General features: G+C 40.9%; 1 protein-coding gene across 3 annotated transcripts in view; it reads right to left on the bottom strand.

Annotated features, from left to right (window-relative positions):
* The window catches only part of LOC141757412 (uncharacterized), a 99,475-nt gene that overhangs the window by 55,624 nt on the left and 19,237 nt on the right, over positions 1-24,614 (bottom strand). For all 3 annotated transcript variants that reach the window (XM_074617879.1, XM_074617880.1, XM_074617881.1), the window contains 5 exons: positions 15,277-15,424; positions 15,003-15,161; positions 12,892-13,084; positions 8,466-8,600; positions 7,982-8,062 (listed from right to left, as the gene is read on the bottom strand). In XM_074617879.1, coding sequence (XP_074473980.1) covers positions 7,982-8,062; positions 8,466-8,600; positions 12,892-13,084; positions 15,003-15,161; positions 15,277-15,424 — 716 coding nt within the window. The remainder of the gene's footprint in view (positions 1-7,981; positions 8,063-8,465; positions 8,601-12,891; positions 13,085-15,002; positions 15,162-15,276; positions 15,425-24,614) is intronic.

The following is a 24,614-nucleotide window of genomic DNA, read 5'->3' as shown; positions in this document are numbered from 1 at the left end:
TGTCATAGTTCATTAAATCCTCAGCGTCTAAATTGTCAGTTAACCAAGCTAGATGTGAGGGTTGAACATGTGATCGCAATGAGCTATTGGCATGAGACGCTAACCGCGACATCATGGGCAACTAAAAATCTGCTAAAATGAATAACTGCTCTTTCCAACTGACGGAAGCAGAACGAAGGAAAACAGGGACAGGGATGGTGTGAGGGAATCCCACCCTGCTTTCATACATGGGTGGATTTTGGTCGAAGGGAGCCTGCACACAACTAGACCTAAAAGAAAAGAAATCACTGGTGCGGAATTAAAAAAAGGAAAGCCGCAGTGCCCGCAGTCAGCGAAACAACCACATTTGAGAGAATATTTTGAGGGGAAATATTCACCAAGGATTGTCTGAGGTCGGCTTGATTTACACAACCGGAGAGGAGACCTCCTCTGCATGAAAGCTGAGAACGACGGGGGCAGCTCCATGTCACAGGAAGCATTACGTCATGTCTATTAGGAACAAAAGGAGAGGTGGTCTAGCATAAACAGCAATATAAATAAACGAGAGCAGAGGGAGGTTGATTCGGGGTGAGCAGAACCTCTGTGGGGAGCTTTAAAACTGCAGGGCAGATGTGCTGGGGGTGAAATCAATGATCTCTTTTTAATTCTAAACAACTTCCCGGCACAACTTCGTCCTCCCCGCCACATAATGGCTTCCAGAGATCTCCGCCGGCTGCACTGAAAGTGTAATCCCTGTTGCATTTTAAGAGCGGGACCTGTAATGCAGGAGTCCTTGTTGGAGGCGGTTAGCACTGGGAGGAAACAAGAGGAGAGTGATAAAAAAGTTGCTGATGTAGCACTCTTGTGACAACGCTCCATCACCTAGCACTTAACCAGAGCTGATTTATCTTCACAGCATAGATACCCTCATACTAAATTACAGTTTAGGAGAGGAAAATTATTAGTTTGAGCATGTTGGGACTTCTCACGTTGAGATAATCATTCTGCGCCACTTAGTGACAAAGAGAAAAGACACAACTAAGGCAAAAACTCTTCCACTCCTCTGTTTCCATCCTCTTCTTTCCAAATCCTCCTCCTCTTTTATCCGAGCATCCCCTCTTTCAACAACCCACTTCCTCTTTTATTCCATGATTTGAGGGCCTCGTCGCTTGTCTGTAATTACTTAATTTTATATTGGAAACAGTTATGAACATTGCCAAGAAGATGAAGAGTTACTGCTCAATCTATGGTAATGGGCATAAAAGGAAATCTTGACAGTGTGCAGAAACGTCCTGCTGATCTAAAAACAAAAGGCATGGCAGATGCTCTTTCATATTTTTACAGCAAACACAAAGCATGTTTCCATCGTCCTTGTGTTTTAATTCAACAAAGAGTTTGCTCAAAGTGTTGTTTGCCCTTTGCAGAGTCTTTGATGCAACATGCAACTCAGTGGAAACCCTTGAAAAACATGGTTTTAGCTCCAGAATGCCTCCCACCAGATGGATTCTATGGGATTGTTTTAATATTAGTCTTTTCTTTATTTTACTGTCTTGGGAAAAGAGAGCTCTGCATCCCGCTGTCTCCCTTCTGTTGCTGCTCTGACATGTTCGTGTTGCAGTGCGTCATCTCCCTGCAATGCCAACGGTTTGGTTGAAGAGCTCCAAGCATTTAAAACAGACCTCAGAGTGTTTTCATGAGACCCTTAATTGATTGTGTAGACCTTTTTAAAATAACTCACTTCACTCCTCAAAGAGCTGAAACACAAATGATAAAAACCATTTATGAGGGCTACATGTGAGGGCTCATGTAGCTCTGATCTTTCATTTCGTTGTCTTTTAACAGTTTCTCTAAAGCAGAGGTTTTCAAATAGCAAGGGAGAGTTGAAGAGGGGGTCACCAAAACAAAACCGCAGCGAGCCGAAACAACAAAGCAGAAAACGGTGGAGGGTCAGCGTGGATACGACCTGCACCCTCACATTTTAAATCCAAAGAGGTAAACACTACACATACAGTAAAGTATGGAAACACTTTGGGTTTCACACATTACCAGGAAAAGCAGAGCTAGACATCACGGCTATAGCTGCATGCTAACTCTGTCATGGACATGGGACATTATCGTATTGCGGTAACGTATTCTTTTTCTTCCTCTTAGTATCATCATCATCACCTCTGATGCACATGACACTGACAAATCAACTGAAAAAAAAGGAAGCTGGGAGTTTGCATGACTGCATTCCTCCTACAGCAACAGATGGCATCTCTCAGCGCTATAATTAAGGGAATATTACATTATATCACAATATCTTCAACATGATTTACATTTCTCTGTCTCTGATATGATCATAAAGCCTGACACCACTAATCACAGAGCTCTGCAGAAACAGTTGGAGGCCCCTGAGGTAACTATAAACATCCTTTCAGCAGATCCATCATCTTGGAGCCAAACCCAGCAGGATTTACATTTGCACGATGGCAGGATACCGTACACAATCACAGATAGAAACTGACGACCTGACGTGGTTCACTCATCTACTGCTGGGTCTTGCTGCAGCTTCTTGGCCCGGCTACGGCAGATATTTACAGACATCTTGAGTCGCGAGTTGAAGAGGTCTGTCAGCACATCTACCTGCTCCCATCTCTCTTTGTTGCTAGGAAACCTGGCAGAATTGTCTGTGTTGAGAAACCATGTCCTACAAGAGCTGAACTAAGTGAACAGCATTGAGATCAATGAAGGAATGTGACATTCGCTGGCATGAGAACATGTTGTTTTTGGCCAAACGATGTGAACATGACGGGAATGTAACATACAGAATGATTGATTATAGATTTGACAGTTCAGGAATGATATCAGCACATCAGTGCACCATTTGCACTGTTTTGGCTCTCCTGACAAGCAGATGATACAATATCCAGAGCTCAGCGATGACATCCATAATGATAGTCTCGTAGGAACAGCTCGTATCCGCCTAACTTTTAGGACGAGAGGTGAACGCAGGTTAACCTGTCGGTCTGACTCTCTACAACCCAACTGGATGATGCCAGCTGATGCCTCAGGTAAGCAGCGTGGCCAGAAAGTGAGAGAAAAGACGTGAGCATTGAGTCAGAGAGGAGACGTGTAACTAAAATATAAACTACAATATAAACAATACAACTACAATATTAACAGATTGTAGATTCAGTCTCATTGCTCTCTCAGTGTTGCTTCCAGCAGCTGCTGTTTTCAGTGATAAGGTCAGATAAACCCAGTGAACACCACTTACCCAGCACCAAATGGTAGACAGATAAAGTTAGTGACTAGTTGGTGAAGAAAATCAAACATAAAGGAGCTAATGAGGTAAAGAGAGTTGGTGGAGACTAAATCAGAGCTAACAGAAGAATGAATATTAGACTTAACATTCATCAGGTGGACGCAAACACAACTCCAAACACCTTGAAACACCCAACTCTGCGGCTCCCCTCAGCATCACAGAGTGCTTTAGCATCTTTACAGCTTATTGCTTTACCGTTTTGATTCACTCTCTCTGCTCTCAGCAGCGTAGTTTCCCAGCAGCAGCGGCAGCCAGCTGTTTTCAGCAAATATTCCCTGATAAACCCACTGTACACTACCTGTAATGTCAACATAGTGAAGCATTTAGCAGCTTACAAGCCAGACATTTCCCCTTTGAAGTTTATGGACCAAAACAGAGCTACAATATTGGACCTGCATTTGCCAGGTGGGCAGAAACACGACTCCAAATGAAGCTGAAATAGAGGTGTGTTTGCACCATGTGTGACTAAGCCAATGCAGCTTTAAGTTGAAAATCAAGAGGAATGTTGTCTGTTTAGTATAATGAACGTTTCAGTTGTGGGTAATGGGTATTTTGTTAATTAGCAGCCTTAAAAATAGGTCAAACAATACTCAACCTTTATCCAACACTTAAGCTTTGCTAGGACATGAAAATTCCACCTAGGGCAAAGTCATTTAATAAGCAACTCTTGCCAGACTTTACATAGTACACTACATGGACCCTGGTGGATTGGAGAAGTGTCAAAAATGATGGATAATTTTTTCCACCTCTTTGTTTTTGTCTCAGCTTGCCAGTAAAAAGCCATTGTTTGACAAGTTTTATGAAAGAGGCCTCTCTGGAGACCCAAGTGGAAACACTTGGTTGTGATAGGATATGAAACAGGGAATATTATGACCACAGGCGTGTGTGTGTGTGTGTGTGTGTGTCTGCCTCTCCCTATCTCTCTGACAGATGCAGCTTTAGGGATCAAGTGTAAGCGGTGTTATAACTATTAATAAGACACACTGAATTCACTCTTGTGGTGAAAAAACAATCAAACACAAGCTCTGTCATGCTCCATCTCTCCCTGTCTTTCTGACACATACTGTATATGCAAGAAAATCCACATTTCTATTCACATCATTTAAGAGGAAACTTTATGATCAAGAGCAAACATGCTGATCACGGTCGAGCAGTCTAGTCTAGTTTATTATTTTTCTAATGAACTGATTAATTGTCTTGTTTATAAAATGATGATGTCTTTATATTATTCCTTTTTTTCCGACCAAAAGTGATTTACAATGATATAAATCAAAGAAAAGCAGCACATTTTTACATTTTGGGAAGATGGAAGTAATAAATGTTTGTCGTTTATTTTGATAAATATCTTAAAAAGGTACACGTAAGTACTAGAATTCACAAAAGAAAGTAATTGTGACTAATACAGTCAATTATGAGGGTTCAAAGCCATCAACATACGCTGAAGCTCATAGCTCTGGTTTTGGAATTACATGTTTAGCTAAGGTCCCTGACCTCCGGGAGTGTTTAACATCTTAGTGCACATTGGAGGAGCCGTAGATTAACTGGGCGAGTGCCATGTCTCTAAAGAGAGCACCTGTCAGGGGAGGCGGTGGCCCCCAGACAGGACATGCATCAAAGTCAGGAAACCCCAACAACGTGGCCCCGCAGTCAGAAATGTTACGCCTCAAAGGCGACAGCAACAGACCTTGGCGAAAGAGAAATAGATCTTGCTAATGTAGGAGCCTTGTTTTATTTCTTTTCTTTCAAATGTGCAGATTCTGAGGAGAGCCAGAGACATGACGGCTGTGCCGCCACAGGTCTGGTCTGGGTGGATTTAATGAGAAACAGGCTGCAGAGAAACATGGACTGTGTCCATAATCACTCGCTCATACACGGTTTCCTATACGATAAGCTGCAACGAACGTTTATTTTGACCTATTGACTGGTGTTTTACTGATGAATTACTCGTTTTGTCTATAAAATGTCAGAAAATGCCAATTTGCCAAGGTGACTGTCTTCGAATTGCTTGTTTTGTCCGACCAGCTGTCCAAAACCCAAAGATATTCACTTTACTAAGATATAAAAAAGCAACAGACATTCACATTTCAGAAGCTGGAAACAATGAATATTTGCGGTTGAAACACAATGAGTTCCTCAAAAGTTTCTCAGTTCCTGGGGATAGTTCCTGCGGTGGAAACAGGGCTTTAGTCAATGAAAACTGTTAGCATTTTAGTCTTTTTTAGTCATCAGAGTATATTGAATATTTCAGTCGGTCTAATTTTTCCTATGGTGGGTCCGAAGACGGACCTTCAGTTAGCTTCTGTAGCAACTCAAATTCAGCCAGCGCAAACCCCAGCACAAGGGAGTCACAGTGGGCTGGTCTAACCTGTGTAACCTGTGCTTATACGATAGATGCTGCCAGTCAGTCCTGATATGGCGTACGCAGCACAGGATACCAAACTGGCGCTCGCAGCACATAGAACTGCTGCATTGAAAAAAAAAGAAAAAGTAAACGAAAATAAAATTAAAAAAATATGGTGCCATCTCGTCATCACCACATCTTAGTCATGGGAAAAAAAGCTTGTTGACGAACATATTTAGTCAGTTTAGTTAGTCTACGTTAACGGAATTAGCACTAGAAGAGACAGAGAAAAAGACAAAGGGACATAGTGACATGGATGCACAAAGAGACAGAGACAGACATAGAGCCAGAGGAGACAGATTCAGACACAATAAAACACAGAAAAACAAAAACAGATGAAAGGAGAGAGACAGATAATGAGAAAGAAATGCACCCAGCTGAAGGAGATTTCAGTAACTATTAAGACAGATCTGGTGCAGTTGTTCCTGCAAACAGTCTCTACAACTGAAAACAGCAGGAGAGGTCTTTGTCATCTACATCATCCCAAAGGCATCCCAATGCCATCCTGATGGAGAAGCCTGTGCCTGGTGGAGCTGGCACGGGATGGCATGCTGGTCTGCTGTGTTCTACACTCAAGACACTACTGTAAACTATAAAGAGAACCAGATCCTCGCTGATTATTTCAGATGTTTTGCATAGACATGAAAATGTAAATTCAACCCAGCTTTGCTTTTCCTTCGTTTTTCCAAGAAACACCGTTTATTCTCTAAGTGCCAGTGTAAACAAATGTGCCGTATGTATTTCAGGAACTGTATTTTGTTTGGTCTGAGAGATTAAACTACAGTGTTTGTAGTCATAACAAAACAGATTTCTGAATGTACACACCAGCTTATTGTGGATTTAGATGTACTAATCACTTTCACAAATATTTATTATTAACAACGCAAGTTTTAAACATTAAATGAAATGTTATCATTCCTTCATTAATACGATACATTTCCTTTTCAGACGGAGTTTTGGGGAGGAATGTTTAACATTGAGGGATCAATCTGAAGTTGTAACCAATGGGTTACTGAGCAGATTTCTGCTATGGTAGGTCTCAGTTCATTTATTTGAACTTCTCCATTTGTACTATTTATCCGTCTCTCACCACTTGCTATCCAAGGGATTCAGCACTTTCCATAGAAAGGGAATAGGAAGCTCCACCCAGCTCACCACTTGCAGTGTGTTTCTGTTTAAGCTTTATACTGATCAGGGCTGGAACTAACAATTATTTTTATTATCCATTAATGTGACGATTATTTTCTCCTTCAGTCGATTATTCGCTGAGTCTACAAGGTGTCAAAAAATATCAAAATATGTCCACATTGTGACGAGACAGCTTCAAATGTCCAACAGTCCAAAAGAATATTCCATTTACGAACATATATGGCAAAGAAAATCTTCACATTTAAGAAGCTGGTACCAGCAAATGTTTGACAATTTTGCTTTAAAAATGACTAAAATGATTTTTCGATTTTCAAAATAGTTGTTGATCAGTTTTCTGTCGAGCACTGCAGATTACAGTAGGGTTTCTGGCAGAGAATACAGCTCAGAAAACCTCTGGTTCTGGAACATGGAGAGAAGAAACGGGGAGAAAATACAGATGAACGGCTGACCATACACCGTGAATAACTGAACCAAAACATTACATTACATTACTCAGTGGTTGAGTTAAAATCCATTATTGGTTTTCAGATTTTTTTTACCCATTGTTTTAATATTCAAAACATCAACCAATATATTTCCCAATTTTTTATTATCTTTTATAAAAACCATAAGAAATGGGCCCTCTCTGTAATTAACCAAAACATACGTTTAGCTTCAGCACCCACTGAACCCTTTTGCTGGCCACAACAAAGACCAGTAAGCAGACAGACTTATGGACCAGAGGACAGACAGGTCAGGCAAACATATACACACAAATGCAGAGTTGACCAGTCAGCCAAGGACAAGAGGTGGGACGGCTGGCTGGTGCCTCTGACGCCTGAGGCTCTGCACCGCAGCGCTAATTAATGGCAGACACTGGACTGGTGGTTTTACAGACAAAAAACGATGAGAAAAAAATGAAGCCAGTGAAACCAGACCAGTGGTTGGTATATATACACAACTGTAGCTGCCTGCCTGTCCACAGCTGGATCTAATCACCGTGACGACTGGTCAGCTGCCCACACTCTCTAACTACAACTCCGGGAAGCAGCTGTGAAACCAGGCAACTGCGTGTGTTTTTTTTGTTTGTTTTTAACACCTAAGTGCACAGGGAATTTTCAGCAAAGCTTTAAAGAGCATTAGAGGCACCAAAATATCCTACTCACAGTTCTGCCAAAGCTAAAAAATGACTCGTCCTTGGGATCCCCCAGCAGGTCCTCCAGGTCATTTGAGGACAGCAGTATATTCTGCGTGGAAACAGAGAACAATATCTAAATTTAAAAACCACAAAAAAAGACAGTTCAGAGCTAAACCGATGATCAACCAAACGCCTAGAGTTGTTAAGTTCACCAGACTGGATCAAAACCACAGGAGTCAGTGCAGTTTTTATTTCAAATCCTCTGATGATCTTTATCATGCTTCATAGTGTATAACTGGTTCTGCTGTCAAAGTATTAAGTGCAGGAGTCTGGATGTCTGGGCTGAGGCCTTAAATAGGCACCTGGCTTCACATGAAACACTTCGGTGACATGTCAGAGCCGTGCTGCTTATATAAGTCAAAGGAACAACTCTAAGAGATCATTTCACTTGGGAAAGTGACATGGATTTTCCTGATCTCTTTTTTCTTTCTTTTCCATTCATCTTGCCTTACCTCCAGGGCGTTGTTGGTGCGTGGGGAGCGAGGAGGCTTGGGGGCGGTCTCACCACAGCGGGGCGGGTGGTGGCTGCAGTGCTGCTGGGCGGCGTCTGGGTCACCCATCAGGAAGCTCAGCTGTCGGAGATGACCCTGCACAGACGGAAACATTAAATATAATATAAAACATTATAAATAATAAAATAATGACAATAATAAAAACATTAAATGGGAGTGGTCAAGAGCACAGTGTGAAAACGCAGATAACCTTCATGTAGAAAATGAAAATGTTTCAAATGTCTCTTGATGCTTGATGTACAGTTACATTTGGGAGATTGGAGGTTACTACACCAGAAGCCGAGACATTTGTACACCCTGAACATCTGGCTCTACATCAGATTACAAAAGATCAGTTAACTTACTTACAGTATATCCCAGTTTTTGGGAAATGACAGTACTAATACAGTAAGCATGGTTTTGGTGATTTCAACATCTAAATAAGAAACAATATTTAGGTATTTAGGTAACGATATTAAGGTCACAGTGACCTTGACCTTTGATCGACAAATTTTAATCAGTTTATCCTTGAGTAGAAGTGGAGGTTTGTGCCAAATTCCCTACAGGCCTTTCTGAGAAATCGCCTTGATGAGAATGGGGCGGTCCGACTAACGGATGGATGGACAGCTTCTCAAATGTGAATCTTTGCTAGTTTTTTTGGACTGGTGGTCAGGCAAAACAAGCAATTAAAGACGTCACCTCGGGTTTTGGGAACTTGAGATGGAGATTTTTCACTATAGACGTTTTACAGACCAAACCGTTGCAATCCTCGTTCCAAGTCTCTCTTGAAATGTTCAAATGTAAACAGACTGAATCTGAATTATCCGTTAGAGACAAAGCTGTCAGGTATGATCTGTGTCTTGCAGTCAACATATTCATACAGTACATATTCTGTACAGTATATGCACTGTGTAACTTTCCATGCATGCACAGAATATATACACCGAATGGAGGGGGGACAAGCCTAAACATACACACACACACAAGGTTACTGAAGGTCATGTATTTCACTGCAGTTCCCAGGGTTCCTTTACCAGTGACTCTGACATCAGGCCAGACATGACAAACAAAGCATCAGGAGACATTTAAAAACCTCCGTCCTCAGGCTGTGTTTATAAGAGCGTGACACTGGATGAGAGAATGTCTGTGTGTGTGTGTGTGTGTGTGTGTGCGTGGGTGTGTGTGTGTGTGTGTGTGCAGAATGAATGCATTTCTTTGTGAAACCACACAGGGATTTAAAATCAATTAGATCTTTAATATTTAAATGCATTTCTGATTTTGCCAAATTCAAGACAGCTAGTGCATTTATCATATCATACAGGTAATATCAGAGACAGTTCAGAAAGGAGACGGTGCAATGAGAGTCAGTTTCTTGTGTCTGTGTCACGTGGGGTTTTGCCACTTCCCGCCCCTTTAGGAGACAAGTGGCAGGTCCTGAGTCTATTAACTCGTGAACGTGAACATAGATTGTGACTGATTCTTTCGCCCCATAGTCTTCAAAGTAAATATCGGACCCATTTTTCACAAGCCACATATCTTCCGAACATTCTGACACTAAAATGAAATTTTTCAGACAGACAAATCAGGCAAACATTAACTTTGTTCAAGACCTTTCTTTGTCTCAGCATCATATTCTTGCGAGATCTGGCAACTAATATTTGCGAACGCCCAAGCTAACTCATTTTCGTAACGCTAAATATGGCTGTTAGTGGTGTAAATATCAAAGATGCCATCACCACGCCGAAGTGTATACCATCTCAAGCCATTGGTGGAGCTTATAATGCATCATCTTTGTTATATAACATCTTTGTTAATATGCACAAATAAGACCCTTTAGGGAAAAATGTAAACTCTTTTTAACAAACCGTTTGATCTTCTGATCTCAAATCAAATCCAGAGACAAGTGGAAAGAGATATACATGTTTCAAGGAACTACATCTGAGAAGTATTTGTTTTTTTATTCAATGGTATATAGAAAGATAATGTTTCATGTTTTCTGCAGTAAACCCTTCGTCTGGCACTGCCAGAAATACCCTAAAAATAGATAGGGATCAAACTACACACATGTCTGCTAAACACAGACATCTGCTGCATATTTTCATTTGGAAAAGAATGTCTACTAATTTAAGAGGTGATTGATCATGAGTTAGAGTTATGTAATAGACTTGTCTAAAAACCAAACACAGATGCCCATAGCATACAACCTGTATTTAACTATGGTAATCAGATTCATATTTATATCCTACTTTGGTCTTAAAATGAAGCAGACTGTGTCCCGGTCGTGCTGCAGTGGAGAGGATGACAGTAAGAGTTATAGGTAAAAGCAGAGTACAGTGATGTGTGGTTTAGCGTTACCAAACACAAAAGATTGTCCAGAGACACGACTGTCACCACCTCTGAGTGTGGAAGTGATCCGTCCTTGGAGCTCAGTAAAAAGCTGATACCAGGGGAAACGAGCCAACGGAGAATCCATTTTATCTGCTGCTAAGAACAAATCCAGATGCCGCCTCTACAAAGCCCCCCTCCTCACCCCTATTGTGATACAGTCACACTGCCAGGTCTGGTCCTCAGGCTTGTTGTAACTGGGAAAGCATGTCCACCATGCAAAGCCAGGTGCATTATGGGCCTTCAAAATCAGCCTTTAACAAAAGAGTTTCAGTTTCTGCCCTTAAGATGAAATCGAGAATTACCAGGACTTCCTGTCAGCGCCATCTTGACTAAACAAACGCATGTGACTGCCGTTTTGTGCGAAAATAACATATGCCTTGGTGACATATTTTGACAAGAACACAGATTTGTGTCAGTGTGAGCAGAGTGTGACTGTAAAATGTGAAGTTTGACGGCTCCGTTTCTCCCGCTGTGTCGGTGATTCGGGGTGCGTTTTAGGTGCATTGGAAAGCTCAGAATTTGTAGTTTCCAACGATACAAAGCATGTTGTATATTGTAGACTTATGAGATAATTATCACAGATGTTTTGATCACAGTTTGTTCTTATAATTACAAAGTTTATTTCTGTACGACTGTATTGTTGAAATACTTGGTAATAAGGGATGGTTTGGACTACATACACTTGGTTTACAGATTCTGAACGCTAACTACGCCACAGGGTACGACCCGTTTCAACCGGGTCCATCGGGCTTAAGAGGTTAAAGTACCTTACAAAGTAATGCATTGCAAGCTTTATAAATGTATCTGCACTTAAAGCTAGGGTCGGTAATCTTGAAAAGCAAGAGCAAGAGTACGCTAGATTCAAAAAAAATATCCAACTGAAAAACCCAGCCCAGTGTTGCCAACTATCTCCCAATGAAAGTCGCCAAGTCGGCAAAACTGATAGCTTTAAACTGCATTACCACACCACAATAATGTAACCTTGACAAGAATTAATGCAGATTCTGTGTTCTATGTGAAGGATTACACAACTTAGGTATGTTTCAAGAGTCTACTAACAGACTTTCATACAATACAGAAATGAATAAAAGCCAATAGGTGCCTGGAATGGGCTAAAAAAATACATGCAAAAGCATTTGAAATTGTGAGCAAAAATGTAAAGTTTTACATGATTTCTACTTTGGAGTTTACATGTTCTCCTTGTGGGTTTCCTCCTATAGTTCAAAGATATCCAGGTTTGGAGAACAGGGAGGGGGGTTGAGGATGCTGAACTCATCTTCTGTCCAAACACTCATCAGTGTTTCCTCTGTAATTTTATTTAACACTGGCGCTTGGGAGGTAAGTGAGGTTGTGGTTAGAGCTGATTCAGGGATTTCTATGCATACTTTATAAAAACAAACACATGGTTTCTAAGCATTATGGGCTACACGGATTTGTGTCTGTGATGAAAGGGGAATGGGGTGGGATAGGGCCACGGGGCCGAGAATATCTACTTGTGTGTTCTCTCCTGTGAGTGTGTGAGTGTGTGTGTGTGTGTGTGTGTGTGCCGCAAGGATGAGCATGCCTTTTCGGCCTAAATTCAAATGAACTGGACTATACACATGTGGCTTATTATCCAGCAACAGTTGTTTTAAATATCATCTGGCTATTGGTCAACCATCTGGTCATAATAATATGCGCTGTTAAACACACATGCAATAAGGAGCAGCATTCCAAAATTCTAAAATAAGAGATTATAAAATCTGACAAGGGCCATTCAGACACCATGAAGTTCATTGTCAAGTCAGCTGAGAGTTTGACCTGAGGCTGGTAGAATAAAACTTAATGAACGCAGCTTCTGGGCATCTTTAAAATGTTGACAAAGAGAAGGGAAGACTAACAGAATAGGTTACAGGGTGTGGGCTTTATGATTATAGGCGGGGTTGCTTTTGTGTTGTTTACGATCACTGGGGAAATAAGAAAAAGAAAACAAATGTTGCACTGGATAGAAGCCCCTTACTTCAAATGGAGTCTCAAAGCCCTCGATGATGCCTCCAACCATGAGCAGCCCGTCGGTGCTGATCCCCATGCCGTGGTACACCCAGTCCACACTCTCCAGCAGAGAGCAGTCCACATACAGCGCCAGCCGCTTGGCAGACACACTGACGGCCACATGGTGCCACTTTCCATCAGACAGACCGCTGACCGGGAACCTGACAGAGAGACACATGGGTCGTTATGTAATCACATGTATTTGGTTTTGTGTGTGTTGAGATGAAATGACTGCATGAATTAATCTAGGAGATAAGTTCAAATCAGACTTGGGCCTTTAAACTGTTAAAATACAGATTGCAGTGAAATAAACAGTAAAAACCTTATTTATTTCTCTTCCCTTAACTCTTGAAAACCTTCCTTTACTGAATAGTCCGGTTTGGGCAGCAGGTCAAGAGACTGTCTAAACTAAATGAGTTTAGTGCTACATCCTTGACAGCTCCAGGGGTGCTGGTGTGTAGCATTTGATATTGGGTTAAGCTGGAAGAAATTTATGTATGCATGTAATACTGATCATATCTTTTTTTTTTAAAGGAAGAAAGTCTTTAACAACATTACAGCTCCATTAATGGATTTGGATTTTTTTTGTGTTAGTTAGGATGCAGAAGAATTCCACAACAAGCTGACAAACACTTCGCTAACAGTTGCTTATTTACACATACATCAGACACAGAGCAGCATTATCATTCCATTGGAGTTGTGTTTGTGTCCACTTGATTATTATTATTAAATGATATATAAATATTCACTCTCCTTTTAGCTCTGTTTTGACCTCCACCAGCTCCTGAGAAGACATCCTGGCTCTTTAGTTGCTAAATGTTTCACTCTCTTCACCAGCGAATCGCTAAATGTGTTGGTGGTGGACAGGTAGTGTACAATGTCTTTATCAGAGACTGTTTGAAAATATGTTGTACACCTGAAGAGTTGGCGATATGTGGGTGTGTCATTGCGAGAAACATTACAAATAGTCATCATGTATTGTTAAACGTGTACTCCACTAAATTAGCATTGCACTCCTACAATATTTTTGCACCAGTTTTTTTTAACATCAAAAATCAATGCAGCAGAACAGATATGGTCTTTTTCATTCACATTCTTCTTCCTTGTCAAAATCTAGTGCCTACATTACCCACAATGCAACTCTACTGCCGACAGTTTAGTCTGAGATTCAGGTGTGTAATCTAGCCTCAAACTGTTAGCCTCAAGCAGAGATGAGGAGCGTACAACAAAGGTCTGGTAAACTCAGTTCTTTATAATCTTCCCAATCGTTCCCCAGATTTGTTTTCAATTTCAAGTCTTCAGTTCGTTGATAATCAGATTTTTTTTTTTATTTATCAGACTTTGTGAAGCCACAAGAGGCTTCATACAACCTTTTTTGTACATATGCAATAGTACTCCCAAACACCTGGAGTTCCCCTTTAATTTATGAAATATTAATCAGTGGAGCTTTAATGTCTAAAAAGCCCAACTACTGTCCTCTAGAGGTCAAGCTGGGCTCTAGACCCAACCGAACCTTGTAGGTGGTAGCCACCAGACATGCTGCTTTAAAACAGGAACAAGGTAAAAATAAAATCAACCATATGCCAACAGTACAAGATAAGTATAGTATCTATGCATGTCTATCTTTTGACCCAGTTCTGTCTGCTGTCTTGCAGTGATGAATTGCTTCGAGCTCTGTAGTTCATGAAGACGAGAAACCTGCCAAGAGACGTCTAATAAATCATTTCAAACGAATGCACACATGCTGCAAACAAATGCACTTCCACAGAGCTTTCCTCCGTCTTACAGACATATTTACATACACTTCAGCCAAGAAGCAGGAATGGGCATAAGTGGTCCTCAATTACCTGAGATGGATGTTGTAATCACCTTCTGACATCTGTTTTTTTTGGATAATGGGTAATGCATTAAAGTTGAAAGCATGTACCTGTGCGTCTCACTGGTAGATTTTGAGCAATTTGAACCAATTATCATGAACAAAAGAAGCTGTTACAACATCCCATGCATACATAACTTGCACACAAATTGTATTAATTTGCCTCTAGAAAGGAAAAAAAACAAAACAAGAAGTGGGCTCACTCATAGTGTCGCTGCTGTGTTCCTATGAAGATGATAGCGTAAGCACTGATCCGAAGCTGCAGCATGATGTGGCTGTCGGGGCTGAGCATGGTGAAGACGCTGCGTTCATCTGTTTGAGGACTCTGCAGCTGCACCAATAAACTGAACTCATCTGCAAACCTAAACACAAACATAGACACACACCATTTAGCTACTGAAAAAAACATAAAGGATATATAACCAGTGACCAAAATCTATTGGTAAGGAGTTAACATATGGAGATGGAGACCCTTACCCGTCAGTGAGGAGATGCTGAAGAGGAAGAGTCAAGGTGGAGTACTGTCCCACCTGTAGGACTTGACACCTGCTGTCATCCACAGTCATTGAGGCGTTACTGCTGTTTGACACCACAAGAGAAAGCTCCTGCAGAATATTCACCTCATCTGTAGTGAGACAGTTCAGGAGAAAACACAGATTAAGCTATTTGTGCTACAATATTAGAGCAGAGTGTATTATATGCTTGTATGTCAATGCTCAGTTTTACCCAGAGCATATTAATTAATGTGTGCTACAAAGTTCATGTAAAATGTACCTGCAAAAATGTAGTGAGACAGCAACGCGATTGCAAGGAGTTTTCATTACAGACAGAGAGGGAGTAAAGATGACTTAATCTTTCATCCATCCAAGTAATGTTATAGCGGCTTCATCAGAGTCATAATGAAGGGTTTCTGTAACTTTTCGATTTATTGCCCAGCCCTAGGATAGGCCCTAATGAAGGGAAACTTCAATGCTACAGCATGCAATGATATTTTAGTAGTGGTAGTGTGCCTCCAGCATTGTGGCAGCAGTTTTGGGAAGACCCTTTCCTGTTTCAACATGACAATGCTTCTGTACACAAAGCCAGGCTCAACCCCATCCAGCACATTTGGGAGTGAACTGGAACCAGAGAGCAACTCTGGCGGTCTGAAAAGTGAAGCCAATGCTGAAGTGCCTTAAACTTGCATTCTTTTCTAACAGCCAGCAGGGGGCGAATCCTCTGGTTGCAAAAAGAAGTCAGATTGTATAAAAGTCTATGAGAAAATGAGCCTACTTCTCACTTGATTTAATACCTCAGTAAACATTGTAAACATGAGTTTATGGTCTCAATCGCTAGTTTCAGTTAGTTTTAGTAAATTATGGTTCCATTTAGAGTCAAACTGTTTTTTTGGGGACCCACTTTTTTAAAAATGACAAACCATCGCGAGTTCACAATTTGTGCATAAATGAAGGCTCCTGACCATTTTTACTGCCATTCTCACATTACCTTATATTATCTTGAATGTGTAAACCATTTCAAAGAGATATGTATTTGATAAATCACAACTTTATTTTATGCATGCGTTATCGAAAACATATACACATGTTAAATACTTTATAAATCACACCAAATAAATGCATTTAGGCGAAGTTAAGAGGCTTTCGTGCTTTTCCTCTCATCAGTAAAACAAACCGAATGTTACGCTAGCCATAATGAAATCTCCCGAGGATCCCGACCCAGTCTTTGGGAATAACAGTGCTACATAGTAAACAAGGTTTGTCTGGGTGTCATGATTTCGTGATTGGCCACTGCAGAGTGACTTTGGGTTCTTTCTGCAGAGGTCTTTCAATCTTTCACCACAAGGCTGTATTTCTTTTTCGGCATCCCCTGCGGTCCCCACCGCCACAGCCTAAACGCACTACCCACATTCAAATGAACGGGAGGACGTTTGATGTGGTGTGAATCCAGCCTAATGCTCTTGTCTATATGGGAGCAAATCCTTGCAGCCAAGTTTCAAAATCTTGTGGAAAGCCTTTCCAGAAAAATAGAGGCTGTTAGGGGGATATAATGTCCGGGTATCCACATACTTTTGGTCACCCCGTGTTTGTTCTGCACCGTTTCAAGATTAGGGAGCCCAGACGGCAACCATCTGCAGCAACCAAACAAAATCATTCTTCTGTTGGCACTTAGGAAAAAACCTTAACATGCTGCGAACAGACCACTGACGGCATTCAAAAAGCGGAAAACCACTTACGGGACCATTGCCTTTAAAAGCTGCAGACGGCTGCTACAAATTCCATCCTATTTAAAGATTTTTTTTTCCCCCTTTGGTGCCCTAAAGTGTCAAACATTGTTGTACTGCTCGCCCACTGGCTTTTGTCGTGTCATTAGAAGCAAGTTATAGGAGAGTCTTTTATTTTTACTCCGTGTGGGCAGGTAAAGTGCTATTCGTCATGTCCTGTCCACAGGTGGGTTTGCTGATTAACTCTAAGCTTTAACAACTCCTCCTGAGGATTATGCATACAGCTTTTCATCATATTTGGAGGAAGTGAGTCACAACTCAAAGACTGGTATTGTTGTGTAATGATGGTTATCACACTTTAACCTGGGAAATGACTGAGATCATAACCAACTTAAATGTCAATGTCATTATGTGAGAGGCCGTGCTGAGACTAATTAGGCTAACAGAGAAGGTGCATTTCAGTAACATGACAGAGAAAAAGATCCATTTAACTAAAGATGGTTCACGTTAGATTGATCTACATGAGCAGCAGGGTGCCTAAAGATTACAATAGCAGCACTTGAACATGAATCGCTGGGATTTAACCACTATGAACATGTCTCAGGCTGCCTCAGGACTTTTTCCAAAAGGATGTACACGATACATTGGACTGCTCAAGCAGATTAAACCCTACTTCTCTCAAGCACTTTCATAAATGAATCCGTGTCTGGCGGACCGTTTCGCTCTTTACACTCATCCTGACAGCAGTGCCAGACAAATCACAGAGCTGCGTGGTCACGCTCTGCTGCCCAGAGGAATGACAACGAGGGAACATATCTGGTCTCGCACTAAAAATTCCGACATACCAGCCTTCCAGGAATCCATAAAGATAAATGGACGATAACCACTTAGAGAGCAGAAATGATTTGAATAATGGTTTGCTTTGCACTCTTAACCTTTAGTTAACGGCTGTGAGGAATGTGAGGTCAAACAGTCTGATAATCAGGTAAAAAAAGACTTTCAGATGTTCAGACGTTGATCAATCAATTAATTGTTAATCTATAAACTGTCAAAAAAAGTGACAAATTATCATCAAAAGTTCTCAGAGTCCAGGACAGCTGGATAATAGTCAGTGATTATTTGTCTGTCAATTGACTAATTGTTTCAGCACTAAGGGATGTAATCTCACACAAGACAATTCTGCTAAAAACGATCAATATTAATGTGGAAACAATGACCTAAAAGGTAGAAGCATCAATTTCACTCACAACAGTCAAACAGGTCCACAATATTTTATAAATAATTGTACTATACAGCCTTTAAACCGCAGCCAGGACCATATTTATATTACAATGGTATTCCGCCACTATAGATCGTCATCAGAAATGTATGTTTACATAGGCATCAGATGTCCATTCTGCACAGTTAATAAGAAAATCTCTCATTTATCAGGCATACAATTACACAAGCTCCTAACAATTTACAAATTGCAATGAACCATAATAAGGACATTAACATCAATCACACAATCCACAAACTCCACTGTCATCCCGAGAGGAGTGTGTGGCACTGTTGATGCTACAACAATGTAAATTAGCTGTAATGTATAGCCCCAGGAACTGGAAAATGTTCTCACACACACACGTGATGATCTACAGCTCTGATGGTCTTTATGAAGCGCCACTTGTGCGGGAGTGATCATGAAAGAACAGTTCATGTGCCAAGTATGCTGTGCCCTCGAGGAAAACTTAGGAACTTACTCATGTGCTTTTTTTTCCAGCACTATAATCAAAGGATCAAGCCATTACTATGGGGAGGGGGTAAGTGTGGGGGGCGGGGGGGAGACGGCTGCCAGTCATGCCTGTTTTATTTCCGGAAAAAAAGAAACAGATGTTTGAGTCCTGCATCAGAAGGAATGTGTGAACAGTAAGGACTCTCAGGGTATTTGGGTAATTTAGCTATTTGTCCTATTTCCCAGGTAGTCAGGCACTTTTTTTTTGCAGTCTGAATATGCTCACTGTAACTAACACTGTTGCTATGTTAATTGAATTGAACAATACAAGTTAAAAATTAAGATTTTAATTTTCATCCCATCTGAACTAACAAGACTAATGCCTAATTCACACTAAACGATTGTATCACTGATTTTCCGCTACCCTACCGTTTTTGGAGCTCCCCAACAAAAGCTCCAGATCAGAGGCAAAAAGGCGTTGGCTCATCGTTAACACATCGGAGCTCGAGCATCCTCAATGATGCCTTGCAGACACATTCCAGATATCTAGCATGCTAAATATCTGGACATGTTGGAAACTCAGGTCACGAGCTACAGCCAATGAGACACGGGGTTGAAGGGAAACCCGCTCCCTATGTAGATATGAAGGGCTTATTCTAAGCTAAGGAAAAAACACAATTCTTATTATCAGGTGATTATACACTTAAGAAAACATACTTATTAATATTATATTCCATTTCTGCCAATAAATCCCCCTAAATGGTAACCACTGTTCCTTTAAGTGTATTCTCTATTTAGAATATTTTCGCCTGTTTACCTTGCCGTGAGATAACTATATGGTCTACGTTTCCGACGGGGAACTGAAGCCGTTATCTATGCTGTTTATTTTACCTCGTAGAACATGGCTGGTCTACCGCTGCCTCAATCGGTTAGCTTGTTTGTGGTATTGTGTGACTTTGGTGCATCCAAACTAAGCAAAGTAACCCCGTGTTCTGGGAGGTAAAATTCCAGTTTTTTTCTAAAACCCGTCCACAGCAGTACATTGCTTTTGGTTCTGTGCGGTAACTCCTGTCTGCTTCTCCAAGCTGGAGGCGTGCCGACCGTCATCCACTGTTGGTAATACACTGACTATGGTAAAGTACCTCATACAACCCAACTTCAAAGCACCCCAACTATTTCTTCAAGCAGGGCTGTGTAAAAGCCTGTGATAAATAATAATAATATTACCATATGTTGCACGGGTGACTGTTTAAGTGAAAAACAAAAGAACGAGCAGAAACCAAAGACATAAACAGAACAGAATACAGTGCATCAGGGAAAGAGTACTGAAAATCACAAACACAGACAACAGCTGTGTATGATCTTCTTTAAATGTCCCCAGTCAGTGTAAAGCATCTAGTCGTGTTCTGATCCTATCCATAAATCTCCTCAGTCGCCTTCTAATGAGGGAAAGTGATCATCAGTGTGACAAATGGAGGCCTTCATGATGATCCACCATTGTCACAAAATAATACAAAAGCCTCTAGAGAGACACAGACAAGTAGTAAAAAGACCCCATAATTCTGTGTTTACTCTACATCAATAGCTACTACAACAATTATTTGCCAGAACTACTTTGATTTACTTGAGTTAAAGATCTCGGTGGGTGATGACAATGGATGAATGACAATGAATAAAAGTCTGTTTTACATAACAAGGAGTCGACAACTTTGTCCTCATTGATGATGATCCAGAAATGTATATGATGCTTGTAGTTTAAACTCAATGCAGAGTTAATGATCTGGAAAAAATTCTCTGACGGGATGATCATATGTAACTCATCTATGATCTTTTTGAACGTGGTTTTGTGTTTATGAGACACACATATGGTTCACATGCATTATGCATTGCACTATAAAGCTACATGAATTCCATCATACACCATGATTTCTTCACATGTCAGAGACGGTGACCAAGAGTCTGACTAATAAATGATTGCTGTCTTTAGAGGCGCCGAGCAGGTCTAGCCTATTAGTTTGGGAGGCATCAACAGACTTGCATTTGTGTTTTACAGGTTTGAACCATGAGAACAGCACAATATTGAGGAACAAGATCCGTCAATTTGAGTTTTTCTTCCGTTGCATCAAGAGCTCTATCTCAAGGTTTGTCACCTCCTGTCTTTTGGAGATCCCTCAATGCTTGGCCAATGACTAAAGGGTAATTTACTGCGTCAAGGGATCACGGTATAGCAAGAAAGTCAGTGCTTGCAGCCTCCACAGCTACTTGCTGGAACATGTTTCCCTGACTGCAGGTACTTTTATGGATTTTGCGTATAGGAAGACAGGAAGCAGAGCAGTTTAGAAACGATAAGTGGATTAACTGATTAGATGGCAGACATAAAATGAATTGGTTGATTGGCATTAAGAAGAATGTTTTATTTCTCCATAGGGTCCTTTCCATAATGTTGTCAGACACTTCTGCAACACAATCTGATCCGGTCAGTGGAAAAAACAAGCACTTTTAGTGGACATAAATTGACAGTGCCAGGTTGCCCCAAGCGATTACGTTACAGTCTGTTTAACGGCTGGCGGCTGCAGCCCTCTCCCTCAATACTGGACCAATTTCAGAAATTGTAGTCCCCATTAGTCACTTAGACACAAAAACATGGGAGAATAGGTTGAGAAAGGTTTAAAAATTCCAAAGTTACTCTTTAAATGGTTATATGATATTGTCTCATATCGGTCCCAGGCCACTGAATTAAATCAAATCAAAATCAGATCATGGCAGACTTTGTGATATCTGCAAATATCATACTGTTGTCCAAAGAATCAATATAATATTGTATCGTAATGAAACTTGTGATTTACACTTGAAAATCCCATCTCACACAACAGATGAAGAGCACCACATCAAAAATGACACGTCGGGACCGGGTCCCATCCCTGATCTACATCACAAAGTGAATGAAAAAAACGATAGTTTGAATAGTTTGATTGGAGATCTCTATAAAGGCCGATCAGATGACGCAAAACACGCAGGACAATTTCTCTACGCGCTGCTAAAACGGCTTCACCAGAGTTGTGTCTCTAAAGAACTTTGTTTGGTTCAGTGTAAAAAAGCAAAGCAGGTGTAATGAGGGGGTTTTCTTTACAGCTGTATTGAGGGATCTCTGTATGAAAAAGGGGCTTATGAAAGAGACTGTATCTAAGAAAGAGAGTGGAATATGTTGCACATATGCCAATAATGTCAATTGCCAATAAATAAACAACTTACCAATTCATGATACTTTCTCATCTCAATGATGTAAATATGACACAACCTGATAATGTAACACATCCAACTAGTGTTGCAGTGGTGCTATCAATGCATGAGACCTGAAGCTAAACTGTGTATCATCTACACACTTTAACGCAGCACTCAGTAAACCCAACTAAAGACGCTCTCATCCAAACAGGACTGCAGAGCTGCGAGGCGTTCAGGTACTCAGCCTGAACAGCTGTATACTGGGATCAAACATACACACATATGGTAGACTAATGCAAACAAGACCTACAGTATATCCACTAACAAAAACAACATAAAGCGTCAATCAGCGTGTCGATTGGCAGTGTTGCTGCATACTTGTTTGTTTTTGGATGAGGTCCACTAAGAAAGGCTCTTATTCACACACACTGTAAACTGTATAGCTGCTAGCTACACTCAGCATCTGTCCAATCTTTTCTCAGTAACCACAGCATGTAAATCACAGACTGTACCCACCTAATTAGCCTCAAGAAAACAATACCGTCTTACAATGCTGTCATTCATTCTTTGATAAAAATCACTTTGACAGCAGAAAAATTATTCGTTGAAACGTTCCAACAGATGGAGCGATTTAAAACCAGAAACGTTTTACATGAGAGGAGGAAGAAAGAAAAACGTTGAGCATGTTCCTACATTTCCCAGAGTTAAAAACCTCAAACATTCAAATCCTCTCATTCCAGAGGGATGATGATGCTTCAGTGTGAACATGAACACAGTCTGAGCGGGATTTTCTTTGGAATTGACTTTTGAGTTTTGGAGCAGATTGAGGCCAACAAGGAAAGCCGTGCACTCCACTACGGTCATAACTCCCAAAACATCTAGCTTTGGACACACTCTTGATTGTACCAATTTATTTTGGCTAAGACATCAGTGGAGCATGTAAGGAGCTTACATACTTTATGTCAGCCTGTTACAGTAGGTACCAAAGCTCATGTCCACCATGAGCCAACAATAGAGAATGGCATGAGGCCAGAATAAAGCCAGTCTTAACTTCCTCTATTTTTGTACCTCTCTAGAGTTGCAGTGATTATCGGGCTTGGCTGGTGCCCATGTCGGAGTCAGTGCATAGCCGTTAATTTGAAAGGAGGAAAAACTAGCAGGAAGGTGCCAGGTTCTGCTTTAGACAAAAAGGGTCAAAACAAAGACCGAACCAATCAATCAGCAATCAGTTGCAACTGGCTGAAAGACGTTGACTATGTTTATATGCCCTTATTCTGAAAAAGACAATATTCCTACTAAGCTGTTTACATTGGTAATGAAAATATTCCACTAATATTCCCATTAACATGCAGCCGTGCATGCTCAGATTGACGTAATCGGTGGGGGACTTGTTCCACCGTGCAAACACAGCCTCCCTCTTTCATTCATGCAGTTTCACAAGCGTGTCGAAGAACTACGCTGGCCTTTGGGTAACATAAAAAAATGCAAAAGGCTCTCCCCAGAGCCAGTGTTTGGTTTGTCCATTCTGCGCTACTGTAGAAACATGGCGGAGCAACATGGTAGACTCTGTGAAGAAGACCCGCTCCCTATGTAGATATGAACGGCTCATTCTAAGCGAACGAAAACACAACGATCCTTAGTTTCAGGTGATTATACACTAGTGAAAATATAGTTTTGAATATCATAATCCATTTCTGCTAATAGATCCCCCAAAATGTTATACACTGTTCCTTTAAGATTGAAAAGCAAAGCCTTATGGCATGAAACAGAATATTCTATTGGGATTGTCTGCATACTGCTACTCCAGTGGGATCAGTAATAGCTATGGAGGTGAGGCAGTCCGTCAGCGAGGGTCAGACCTGGCATGCAGGAGCCACTGAGGGTCACCGATACACAACAACACTGAATGTTCTCTCACCTCTGACTGACTCCCGTTATTTATGGCACATTGACTGTAAACTGATCAGTGGGGCCCGCTTCCTTTCTTGAACACAGACAGGCACGTTTCTACTGTTTATACTTTATTCTACACGCTGCGCACCGTGACGAACCTCAGGGGGACTGAGAGAACGGACTCCTAGTGTTTATTAATTCATGGTATATATACTATGTCGAGCAGCCGGAGGAAAGTGATAGTTGGAAACTATGAGACTGAAGGTTGTTGAGTATCGTAGCTGCTGTAAAGAGAGAATGATTTAGGACTTTGGAGAGGTTCAAAGAGCACAGGTGGAGAGCTTGATTTATACCATAACTGGACTGTCTATTGTCTGGTCCCTTTCTGATGTATATACAGCATGTTTTATGCTTAAGTATAGTAAAGCCCCATCAATCCTACCAAGACTGTCAGTTCTGGAAATGTTACAACCCACATTAAGGCTATTACTGTCAGAGCCCCAGTTAAAGCCAAGATAATGTCGTATTTTTGAGAAATGATTAAAGCTAAATAATTTACAATGAGTCAAATGACTACATGTGATACATTTTGATTCAGAATTTAGAATTTTTTTTTTTTTTTTTGCTCAATGTGTGAAACATCTACATGATGAAAATCATGTTATTATATAATGTGCACAAAAAAGTAAAAGATGGCAATGTGAATAGGCTCAATATATGCGTGCCTGCCACAGTTCACAGGAATGTGGTGATTCCAGGTGGCTGACT

The sequence above is a fragment of the Sebastes fasciatus genome, chromosome 19, assembly GCF_043250625.1.
Source record: "Sebastes fasciatus isolate fSebFas1 chromosome 19, fSebFas1.pri, whole genome shotgun sequence".
Lineage (NCBI taxonomy): Eukaryota > Metazoa > Chordata > Actinopteri > Perciformes > Sebastidae > Sebastes > Sebastes fasciatus.
The sequence above is the reverse complement of the archived record's forward strand: the minus strand, read 5'-3'. Positions and strand labels throughout refer to the sequence as shown.